Raw genomic sequence first — 12,692 nt, forward strand, 5'->3', positions numbered from 1 at the left:
AAATAAATAAACAGAGTAATAAATATGTACAACCATATATACATATATACAGGTGCTGTGGGGAAGGGAAGGAGGTAAGACGGGGATGGAGAGGGGGACGAGGGGGAGAGGAAAGAAGGGGCTCAGTCTGGGAAGGCCTCCTGGAGGAGGTGAGCTCTCAGCAGGGCCTTGAAGGGAGGAAGAGAGCTAGCTTGGCGGATGGGCAGAGGGAGGGCATTCCAGGCCCGGGGGATGACGTGGGCCGGGGGTCGATGGCGGGACAGGCGAGAGCGAGGTACAGTGAGGAGATTAGTGGTGGAGGAGCGGAGGGTGCGGGCTGGGCAGTAGAAGGAGAGAAGGGAGGTGAGGTAGGAGGGGGCGAGGTGATGGAGAGCCTTGAAGCCCAGGGTGAGGAGTTTCTGCCTGATGCGCAGATTGATCGGTAGCCATTGGAGGTTTTTGAGGAGGGGAGTGATATGTCCAGAGCGTTTCTGGACAAAGATAATCCGGGCAGCAGCATGAAGTATGGATTGAAGTGGAGAGAGACATGAGGATGGGAGATCAGAGAGAAGGCTAGTGCAGTAGTCCAGACGGGATAGGATGAGAGCTTGAATTAGCAGGGTAGCGGTTTGGATGGAGAGGAAAGGGCGGATCTTGGCAATGTTGCGGAGCTGAGACCGGCAGGTTTTGGTGACGGCTTGGATGTGAGGGGTGAATGAGAGAGCGGAGTCGAGGATGACACCAAGGTTGCGGGCTTGTGAGACGGGAAGGATGGTAGTGCCGTCAACAGAGATGGGAAAGTCAGGGAGAGGACAAGGTTTGGGAGGGAAGACAAGGAGCTCAGTCTTTGACATGTTGAGCTTTAGGTGGCGGGCGGACATCCAGATGGAGATGTCCTGAAGGCAGGAGGAGATGCGAGCCTGGAGGGAGGGGGAGAGAGCAGGGGCAGAGATGTAGATCTGGGTGTCATCAGCGTAGAGGTGATAGTTGAAGCCGTGGGAGCGAATGAGGTCACCAAGGGAGTGAGTGTAGATTGAGAACAGAAGGGGACCAAGCACTGAACCTTGGGGAACTCCCACAGTAAGAGGATGGGAGGGGGAGGAGGAGCCTGCAAAAGAGACTGAGAAAGAACGACCAGAGAGGTAAGAGGAGAACCAGGAGAGGACGGAGTCTGTGAAGCCAAGGTCAGATAACGTGTTGAGGAGAAGGGGGTGGTCCACAGTGTCAAAGGCAGCTGAGAGGTCGAGGAGGATTAGGACAGAGTATGAGCCGTTGGATTTGGCAAGCAGGAGGTCATTGGTGACCTTTGAGAGCGCAGTTTCCGTGGAATGAAGGGGACGGAAGCCAGACTGGAGGGGGTCGAGGAGAGAGTTGTTGTTGAGGAATTCTAGGCAGCGCGTGTAGACAACTCGTTCAAGGAGTTTGGAAAGGAATGGTAGGAGGGATATGGGACGATAACTAGAAGGTGAGGTGGGGTCAAGAGAGGGTTTTTTTAGGATGGGAGAGACATGGGCATGTTTGAAGGCAGAGGGGAAGGAACCAGTGGAGAGTGAGCGGTTGAAGATGGAAGTTAAGGAGGGGAGAAGGGATGGAGCGAGAGATTTCATAAGATGAGAGGGAATGGGGTCAGAAGCACAGGTGGCCGGAGTAGCACTTGAGAGGAGGGAGGAGAGTTCCTCTGAGGATACCGCTGGGAAGGATGGGAGAGTAGCAGAGAGTGTTGAGAGCCGGGGGGTTGGAGAAAGGGGGGAAGAGACTTTGGGGAGGTCGGACCTGATGGATTTAATTTTGTTAATGAAGTAGGAGGCCAGATCGTTGGGGGTGAGGGAAGGAGGAGGGGGAGGAACCGGGGGCCTGAGAAGGGAGTTGAATGTACGGAAGAGCTGGCGGGGGTGATGGGCATGGGTGTCGATAAGGGAGGAGAAATAGTTTTGTCTGGCAGAAGAGAGGGCTGAGTTAAGGCAGGAAAGGATAAACTTGAAGTGAACGAGGTTGGCATGGTGTTTAGACTTTCGCCAGCAGCGTTCGGCAGCTCGAGCATCTCCTTAAGTGATGGCTCTAACTGCAACTTCGGCAATTCTGTGCCACTTAATCATTGGTTTACTTTAAATATAGTCAATCTAAATATTCACAATATATTCACATATTCAATCCGTCACTAAATCTTGTCAGTTCCACCTTCATCGCTAAAATCTATTCTTTCCATCCAAACTGCTACCACGTTATATACAGTCACTCATCCTATCCTGCCTGAATTACTGCATCAGCCTCCTCGCTGACCTCCCAGCCTCCTCTCTCTCCTTACTCCAGTCCAAACGTCACTCTGCTGTACGGATAGTTTTTCTACAAAAACATTGAGGACATGTCTCCCCACTCCTCAAAAAACTCCAGTCATTGCCCATCCACTTCCACCAATTGTGAAATGGTGACAGCCTTATCAGTTACTTAATTATGAGGAAACTGAGGCACAAGAAGTTAAGTGGCGTACTTCTTGCACTACACCCTGCCTAGCAATCCCAGTTCCACCTCTAACTCCACCCATCTCCTTTTTCCAAACATTTAGTACAGTTCTGGGCACTTAGTAAGTGCTCGTTAATTGATTTATTGATCTGAGTGGCCCTAAAACTCTCAGCTGCAGTTTAAGAGAATTGAAGGCAGAGTGGATGGAGGAAGGGCGTGGAGGAGTTAGTTCCTCCTCCCCACTAAAGTTGTGCTTCAGACTCCTCGCCTTGGGGGAAAATGTCATTTCCATGATTATGGACTTTCCCTGTCTCTCCAAGAACTCTGACTCATGTTAATGGTGAAGTTATCAAAGAAAACCCCTCAAAAACCTCCAAATAACTTCCAAAAGTTTTGTGAGAATTAACGTATACAATGGTCCTTCTCAATGATAAACCAAATGGCCTACCAGTGTGGGGGCGGAGGGGGAAGGGTGTTGTATGCTAAAAAATCTTGCAGCCGGTGGGTAGAGATTTCAGACAATGAAACATTAGTATCCAACACCTCCAGTTCTACAGAAATGACTATATCTTAAGTATTTGGTGGGTGGCTCAGTGATAAAACAATTACTGAGTTTCATATCAATCAATGAGATGAGTTTCAGAGCTCCCCCCTCACACTGCAGGGAAAGTACCCTGAAAAGCAAAGACCCTAACCCACTGATGTTTCTTCAGAATTCATTTTGGGAGAGGGCAGCCCACACCCTTGGGAGGCCCTGCTACCATCCCCCACCTCTCTTGCTGTTGTTAGTGTTAGGATCTTTACAGCCCTTCTCCTGGAAGAGGGGGTGCCTTTAATAATAATAAAAATGGTATTTGTTAAGTGCTTACTATGTGCAAAGCACTGTTCTAAGCGCTAGGGAGGTTACAAGGTGATCAGGTTGTCCCGGGCGGGGGGGGGCTCACAGTTTTAATCCCCATTTTACAGATGAGGTAACAGGCACAGGGAAGTGAAGTTACTTGCCCAAAGTCACACAGCTGACAGTTGACAGAGCTGGGATTTGAACCCATGACCCCTGACTCCAAAGCCCGGTTTCTTTCCACCGAGCCACACTGCTTCTCCTTTAGGAGAGGAAAAATATGCAGGCAGAAACAAGGCCCCATTCCTGCAAGAAGTGCAGAAAAAAATATTTACATTTTGAAGAAGTGATCAGCTGGGTAGAATCTTTGCTTTTCAGGGTGCTTCCTCCTCCTCCTCCAATTCTATCTACCTGCCTACTGGAAATTTTAGGACCACTCAGATCATTAAATCAGTGGTATTTAGTGGACATTCATAGAATGCAGACCACTGCACTAAATATTCGGGAAAGCACCTTAGGTGGGCGTTGTGGGTGCACGGCACAACTTCTTGGTGCCTCAGTTTCCTCATCCTAAAATAACTGATCATTTGTAGGAGCAAGAGTTTCTCTAGGGGGCAGCCACTAAGGATTGCATTATATGACTGGAGGAAGAGGAGGGGAAGTAGAGGGCACCATATATGAAAATCATTAACCCCTTGGTCTTGAGATTGGTAAACCAGATAGGGCCCCCACACAGCCTCTGAGATCAATCACAGCATTGCCATGCAAATCATACCCCCATCAAGGCACAGTAAGGTGTAGGGTCTTATGACTCCAGCTGTAACCCTCCCATCTTATCTCAAATCCCCTTTCCACCCCAAATTAGCTCCTGCAATGGAGACACACACACACCTGTTTAAAAACTCAGTCAAGTAAGCTGCACAACCCCCCATGCCCAGTTTAATAATAATAATAATGGCATTTATTAAGCACTTACAATGTGCCAAGTACTGTTCTAAGCACTGGGGTAGATACAAGGTAATCAAGCTGTCCCACGTGGGGCTCACAGACTTAATCCCCATTTTACAGATGAGGTAACAGGCACAGAGAAGTTAAGTGACTTGCCCAAAGTCACACAGCTGACAATCGGCAGAGCTGAGATTTGAACCCATGACCTCTGACTCCAAAGCCCGTGCTCTTTCCACTAAGCCACACTGCTTCAATATTAGTTTGCAACTAGTGTCTCAAGCTGAGTCTCTCCACTCAAACTCCTGACCCTTGTACTTTCTGAGAAGAGAGATAGCACCATCCTACTCACCTGTCTGTGAAGTTCCAGCTCAGAGGACATCTCACAGGCAGAAGAAGGCTGAGGTAGCAGTTATCAGCTAACTTTTCTCATCACTTTCCTCTCCCAGGGTATGATTAGTGTGTGCATACATGGAGAGGGGCTGTTGGGGGGAGGGCACGCAGGGGGGTGAGGGTTGCTGACCATTAAATCACTCTGACCCTCCAACTGGGAAGTCTTTGGAAATATCCTGACTCCCCTCCCTGCTATCCAACAATCTGGGACTTAAGAATCTTAAGACAGGTCCCAACAAGGCACAGATACTAATTAACCCCACTTAGGGATCCTTGAGAAAACAAAAAATACTCACTGCCACATCCTGCAGGCCCCAGATCAATCAATTGTATTTATTGAGCGCTTACTGTGTGCAGAGCACTGTACTAAGCGCTTGGGAACGAAACCAAACATGCTAACAAAATAAAATAGAATAGATATGTGCAAGTAAAATAGAGTAATAAATATGTACAAACATATATACAGGTGCTGTGGGGAAGCGTTTAACAGATACCACAATTATTAATACGATTATTAGTACATCCACACAGACCACCACTCTTCCTACTTCCAAAACCTTTTTAAAATCGCATCCTCAACCAAGAGGTGGTACCCAATTAAGCCTTCATCTTCTCTCCCCCCTCCCTCTCCCTTCTGTGTCACTTATGCACTTTGAACTTTACACTTAATTGATTTTAATGTCCGTCTCCTCCTCTAGACTGTTAACTCCTGGTGGACAGGGAACATGTCTACCGACTCTGTTGTAGCGTACTCTCCCAAGGGCTTAGTACAGTGCTCTGCCATTGATTGACTGACCGATTACAAAGAGGTTTCACTTGGTGGCCAGCAAGAGCCCACCACCAAGCCTTACCTCCTGAAATGGAGACACACACACCAGTTTAAAAACTCAGTCAAGTAAGCTGCACAACCCTCCATGCCCAGTTTAATAATAATAATGACATTTATTAAGCACTTACTATGTGCCCAGATGTGGTTAGTCATTCTCTGCCCATAGCCAACCCTCCCGTCTCATTGCTTGATCATGACTTTCTAGGAAGAGTCTTGGGAGCACAGACCCTTAAAAGCCCTTCCACATCTGAATTCCATTTGGTCCAGGTGAGGAAAGAAAAGTAGGGTGGGGAGATTGACGAAATGATCAATCAATCAGCCAGTCAGTGGTATTCAACTGAGCGCTTACTTTGTGCAGAGTACTGTACTAAGTCTTTTTCCAAGTACAATACAATAGAATTGGTAGACATAGTTCCTGCCCTCAAAGACCTTAAGATTTAATGAGATGAGTAACTAGCAATAATAGTATTTATTGAGCCTCCATTGAGTGTCATGTACTCTTACTAAGTGGTGGGAAAACTACAGTACAGAGTAAAGGTGCATTCTCTGTCCTCAAGGAGATAAACATAAAATATTTACAAGATAGTAAAAGTAAACAACTTTATGAACAATCCAGGAAACATATATTTGCAAATACTCCCCAATCCTCTTCACATTAAGCACAGCTGCTGAGGTCTTCCATCCAATTGTCACCTGAGGCAAAAAGGAAAGCCTCACTGTACTTATTTAGTGCTTACTGTGTGCAGAGCACTGAACTAAGAGCTTGGGAGAATACAGTATAACTCTGTACTCTATACTATACAGTATAACACTGAGAAGCAGTGTGGCTCAGTGAAAAGAGCCTGGGCTTCCGAGTCAGAGACCTTGGGTTCTAATCCCAGCTCCACCTCTAGTCATCTCTGTGACTTTGGACAAGTCACTTAACTTCTCTGGGCCTCAGTTAGCTCATCTGTAAAATGGGGATTAGGACTGTGAGCCCGACATGGGACAACAAGATAACCTTGTATCTCCCCCCCACCCCCAGCACTTAGAACAGTGCTTTGCACATAATAAGTGCTTAACAAATACTGTCATTATTGTTATAAATAGACATATTCCCTGCCAACAACGAGTTTACAGCCTAGAATTGAGGGGAGCAGTGAGGGTCCTGGGCTTTTCTGGATATGGAGTCCCCAACTCCCCTACTCATCTTTCTTCCTAGTCAGATCCTAATGAGACTTGCTCATGGGTCATCCCAGAGAACAGAGAAGTGGGGCCATTGACCCCACAGGCCATTGGAGCTGGTTGGGTGGGAAGGGCCTGATGCCTGTTTGTACAAACTCAAGATGCAGAAGGAGGCTTTTTTACCAGCGGGGTGGGGGGCATCTGGGTAGGAAGCCCATTGTTAATGTGGTCCCTGGAGGTTCTCATCAGAGACACCTGGTGTCACTGTCTCACTGGTCAGTCTAACATCAAAATTTTAATGTGAGACCTCATGGATCGGAATAACGACCCAATGGCCAGTATTGCAAATGAAATAGATTACCCCCAGTGGGTTGTTGCCACAAAGCCACAATGTAGAGGTACTTGGAAGTAGCAAAGAGCAGCTTTATTGTTATCTCTGCTGAAGGAGGGGTGCTGCATCGGTTGTACACCTGATGGACACACTCTCTGTAGCTACTGGAGAATACACAATGATCAGTTCAGTCCACCCTTCTCCATACACCCTCCCTTATTTCCATTGGTTGACTAGATTTCTGCTGGGTGTCCATTGGTCCTTTCTGGAATCTGTGTCCCTCTGTGGTTGGTTGGTCGGTTCTTGTTATCCTTTTGCCCAATCCCATCCTCCAGTCCAGTAGGTGATATTTCCTTGTGCTGTTGTCTGCCCCTCAACATAATAAGCGCTTAGCAAGCACCATTTAAAAAAAAAGAGATCCTCACAATTTCAAAGGTGCTTCTCTGAGTTAATTAGTTGGATACTGTCCCTGCCCCATATGGATCTCACAGCCTAAGTAGGAGGGAATAGGATTTAATCACCATTTTGTATTTGAGGAAACTAAGGCACAGAGAAATTAAGTGACTTGCCCAAGGTCACACAACAAGCAATTGGTAGAGCCAGGATTAGAACCCGGGTCTTCTGAGTCCCAGGCCCAGGGCATTTCCTCTTGGGAACTACCTTGATGCCTCCATAGGTTCCTAGCAACCTAAGCACCAACTCCCCGTAAAGCATAGCATAAGGCGACACACTAACCAGTGTACCACCTTCACTTCTGATGAGTTACAAACTGTAGAGCATAGCCCAGCATGTGATTGAAATCCTTGTTAGTACACACCCCTACATATACCCAGAAGAGCAAGTGAAATGGACTTTACTTTTATTGTAATTTCAAAAGAGCATACAGACTTTCATATTTTAGTTATCAGAGGTGGTTTTCCCAAAAAGAGAAGCCCCAACACCCCAGGGAGTAGCAAAACCGATCCTGAGGAGACGTGACCTCAGCAATTTTGATGGTACTGTGAAGCCATTTTTTGGTTCTTCCCTTTCTATCAGTCTTTTAATAACAATGATAATAATAATGATGGCAATAATACCCCTAGTAATAATGATAACATCTGTTAAGCATGCACTTACTGTGTGTCAAGTACTGTATTAAGTACTGGGGTTGATTAGAGATAATCAGAGAAGCAGTGTGGCTCAGTGGAAAGAGCCCGGGCTTTGGAGTCAGGGGTCATTGGTTTGAATCCTGGCTCTGCCAATTGTCAGCTGTGTGACTTTGGGCAAGTCACTTAACTTCTCTGGGCCTCAGTTACCTCATCTGTAAAATGGGGATTAAGACTGTGAGCCCCCCATGGGACAACCTGACCTCTTTGTAATCTCCCCAGCACTTAGTACAGTTCTTTGCACATAGTAAGCACTTAATAAATGCCATTATTATTATTATTATTATTATTATAATCAAGTCGGGCATAATAATAATAATGATACCATTTATTAAGCGCTTACTATGTGCAAAGCACTGTTCTAAGCGCTGGTCACTGTTCTAAGCGCTGAAGTCCCTGTCCCACTTAGAACTCACAGACCAAGACAGAGAGTCGTATTTTCTGAATGCCAAAATGAGATAAGGAGTGGAGTCTTTGGAGGAGTGGAGCTTGACTGGGGAAAGAGTAAGTGGTAGACTATTGAAGAGAAAATGGCAGAAAAGTTAGAGAAAGAAGTGGAAGGGAGAAGAGCAGAAAGAGTAAGAGGAGTCAGAGGAAGGGGTGGAGTCCCAAGGAACAGAACCAGAGGCAGGAAGAGAAGGGAAGAAAGACAGGGGTACCAGACATTCAGAGTGCAGCACATATGTCCAAGAAGTATTCACCAGGTAAGTTTTCACTTGGGCCAACGGAATAAGGCACAAAACCTGCCCCTTCCTCACAGTGGTTCTCTACCATGGCCACTGTTTGTTCTCTGCTGCTCCCATTGGGGTCTGTCTCCAAGGATTTCTGGTATTTGAAGACAGCTCCACTATGGAACACCCACAACAGCAAGAACAGAAGAAGCTCCACCTGGAGCAAAACCTGGGCTGGGGCTCCATGGCAGAGTGGGCGGGCTCACTTCCTCCCTCCACACAAATTCCATTGCCATCGCTCCATGGAGTCTGCGGAGGGCTGACGACTGGGCTGGGGTCTGGGCGGGAGCAGTAAGGACTGCCGCTGCCTGGGCCCAAGTCCCCCAACATCAGTTTGGTGCTATTATATATTGTTCTCTCAAGCACTCAGACCAGTGCTCTGCACACGTTAATCACTCAATAAATGCCATTGACTGATTGCTGCTACCCAAATAGGAATCTCAGGTGGCCTTATCCCAACGGGACCCAGTAGGAGGGCACGCTGCTCCTCCTGGACCCCGTTAGGAAGCCATATTGAAAACAAGAGATTCTCTGATCCAGAATGCTCTCATTCTCCTGTCGCTGTGAATAATCAAGAAAGGACTAATGACTGAGAAGGTGAATCCTAAAGCCATGTGGGCATTCACCAGCAGAGGAGAATTTTCTTTCATGTTCATTATAGTACTCAGCATGATTGACTGCCGCCCATAGAAGAGGACATAGAGGGTCACCAGGGCAATGACTCTCTTAGCCACTCGGACCTCAGTCATCGCCCTGGGGGAGTGGCCAGGACCGTGAAGGTGCCGAAACAGCCATTGATGTCTGCGCAGGACAAACACCATGTAGCCGCTCTCCACCGTCATGAGTCCCACAAAGAACAGATCCCGGAAGGAGTGCACGATTGAAATTATAAGGGGAGTATCTTCACTGACACTGGTGCAGTATTTGAGATCTAATATGATTCGTACATCGCTGCCGTTCTGGGGGCTTGTTAGGTTCATCACAATATCAAACTCCATCAGCATATTGAGGATCCAGGAGAGGACACAGGAGGGGATGATGCACTTGGGTAATTTGGCTTTGACTCCTGCCCACCAGGAGGTGCTGGGACTGATGGTGACGGCCTGGAAGATGCTCAGAAGGCAGGTGGAGCAGATGGCCAGGCTCCGGGACACTTGGTAAAGGTAAGGGAAGATTATACATCCCACATCATCCAGGAATTTTCTCAGTCCCCAAACTGACATGGTCTCTCTGATTCCAAAGGTAAGAAGAATTGTGGTGTTGGCCAAGGACAGCTGGGCAAGGATCAGGTCTGGGGAGTTGAGTTTATGAGTGGTGGAACCCAAGTGGACATAAAATAGGAGGAGAAATACATTTACCAAAATCCCAATGGTGATCTGTAACAGAAGCAGGATTCCAAAGTGGAGTTCAGTGGCATTCATTGTTTTGAACTGGCAGTGAACATGAAAGGAAGCCTCCTGAAAAGCAAGCCGGGAAAAGGGAAGAAAGGAGAGAGGGAGGAAAGGCGAGAGGAGAGAAAATGTGAGGAGAGAAGAAAGGATGGAGAGAGGCAGAGAGGAAGTGAATCTACACTTGTTACTTTCTAATAGTTAGGCATTATGCCTTGCATCTCCTCCCTGGCAACCCTCCTCTCTTCAGATTGGCCCAAATCAATGACAGCATCATGACAGATGCTCTGATCAGTCAGTCAGTCAGTCGGTCATATTTATTGAGCACTTACTGTGTGCAGAACGCACTATACTGAGCACTTGGGGGAATACAAAATAACAATGTGACAGACACATTCCCCTCCCACCATGAGCTTACAGTCAAGAGGGAGAGTATTCTGGATTTTTGCTGGATTCAAAACCACCAGGTCAATTCTCAACTTTGTGTTTTACAACTTGACTACTCATGCTGAAGTCCAGAAGAGACTGCCAGAAGAAATAGACAGCATTCTACCCAACAAGGCCAACCCCACCAACAATTTCATCCCCCAGACGGTGTGTCTTTTTATGGTTGTATGGTTTTTACGGAGACCCTCTAGTGTTTTTTTCAATATGGCATATGTTAAGTGCTTTCTATGTGCCAGGTTTTTTGAGAAGCGGGGAGACATGTCCTGACTGTTTTTGTAGAAAAATGATCTGGGCAGCAGAGTGAAGTACGGAGTGGAGTGGGGAGAGATGGGAGGCTGGGAGGTCAGCAAGAGGGTGGTGCAATAACCCAGGTGGGCTAGAATGAGTTTGTATTCATGTGGTAGCAGTTTGGATGGAAAGGAAAGGGCAGATTTTAGTGATGTTGTGAAGGTGGGATCAACATGATTTAATGATAGATGAATATATGGGCTGAATGAGAGAGAGGAATTGAGGATAACACCACGGGTACGGGCTTGTGAGACAGGAAGGATGGTGGTGCCATTTATAGTGATGGTAAAGTCAGGGGGAGGACAGGATTTGGGTGGGAAGAGAAGAAGTTCTATTTTGGACATGTTGAGCTTAAGGTGGCAGGAGAACATCCAAGTAGAGATGTCTTGAAGGCAGGAGGAAATGCACGACTGCAGAGAAGGAGAGAGATCAGGGCCGGAAATGTAGATTTGGGTATCACCCAGAGGCACATACTACAGTGCAGACAACTCTCTCTGCCCCAATACTGCCTGCCAACCTCTATCTTAGAGCCTCCAGGCAACCCACATACAGCTCTCTGCCTTCTCACAAGATTAAAATTGATTCTTTTCTGCCACTGCAGAGAGAAAATGGTGCCATCCAATGCCAAATGACTTCTGTTCTGTGGTCCAGGGAACAGAGAGATGGGAGCGACCTGAGAGACACCTCTGAGCTTCAGTAAAAGTCAGAATTTCCCTCTTCGATGGTAAATCCAAACACTGGACCTTAATGACACAGAGATGGCTTTCTCTTATTCACCTCCCTTGCTTCTGCTGGCTGGGATGGCCATTCGTGGGCAGCCAGACTGTCAGAACAAGGCTGAGGCAGTATTTATCAGCCACTTTCTTCTTTGCTCCCCTCCCTCAGGGGATGATTTGTGTGTGTGTGTGTGTGTGTGTGTGTGTGTGCATGTGTGTGTGTGTTTGTGTGTGCACTTGCACGCACGCACATGTGTATGAATGTGTGAGTCACTGATCATTAATCCACTCTGACACTCAGACTGGAACATCTCCAAGGTTACCCTTGCCCAAGTGGCTGAGCCGGGATTGGTAGTATGAGAAGTAGCAGTAGTGGTAGTGTTAGCATTTATTAAGCACCGACTGGGTGTCAATACACTGTGATAAGTGACACATTTGCTGTTCACAAGGAAATTCAGCCCTAATGGGGAATATAGACATAAAAATATTCTCAAATATATTAATGAGCATAACAGTGGAATGTTACGGAACAGTGGAAGCATTATTGGGGGGGCGTTGAACAGGGACATGCATGCTCGAAGTGACTGATGGATTTAAACAACTTGGCAAACTGGGAATTCATTTGGGAAGGTTTGATGGAAAAGATGAAATTTCCAGAGGGCTGTGGACTATGGAATTTGAGGAGGAAGGGGAAGGGAGGGCAAGCAGTTTAGGGGGTAACAAACATAGCAAGTTGGGCAAAGGTGGTTGAAAAGAGTAGAACGATAAGGGGAGATTTATTGTACAGATTTATTACTCTATTTTACTGTACATGTTTACTATTCTACTTATTTTATTTTGCTAATGATGTGCATCTAGCTTTACTTCTATTTATTCTGATGACTTGATACCTGTTCACATGTTTCATTTTGTTGTCTGTCTCCCCCTTCTAGACTGTGAGCCCATTGTTGGGCAGGGACCACCTCTATATGTTGCCAACCTGTACTTCCCAAGTGCTTAGTACAGTGCTTTGCACACAGTAAGTGCTCAATAAATATG

General features: G+C 46.8%; 1 protein-coding gene across 1 annotated transcript; it reads right to left on the reverse strand.

The window, feature by feature from the left end:
• Positions 1-9,315: 9,315 nt before the first annotated feature.
• On the reverse strand, positions 9,316-11,807 carry LOC119923932 (olfactory receptor class A-like protein 1). The gene is made up of 2 exons (XM_038743095.1): positions 11,799-11,807; positions 9,316-10,245 (listed from the first exon to the last, which is right to left on the reverse strand). The coding sequence occupies exon 2, from the start codon at positions 10,234-10,236 to the stop codon at positions 9,316-9,318; it is 921 nt and encodes a 306-aa protein (XP_038599023.1). The 5' UTR covers positions 10,237-10,245; positions 11,799-11,807.
• Between the last annotated feature and the right edge of the window lie 885 nt (positions 11,808-12,692).

Source organism: Tachyglossus aculeatus, unplaced genomic scaffold (assembly GCF_015852505.1).
Source record: "Tachyglossus aculeatus isolate mTacAcu1 unplaced genomic scaffold, mTacAcu1.pri scaffold_67_arrow_ctg2, whole genome shotgun sequence".
In the NCBI taxonomy this organism is placed as follows: domain Eukaryota; kingdom Metazoa; phylum Chordata; class Mammalia; order Monotremata; family Tachyglossidae; genus Tachyglossus; species Tachyglossus aculeatus.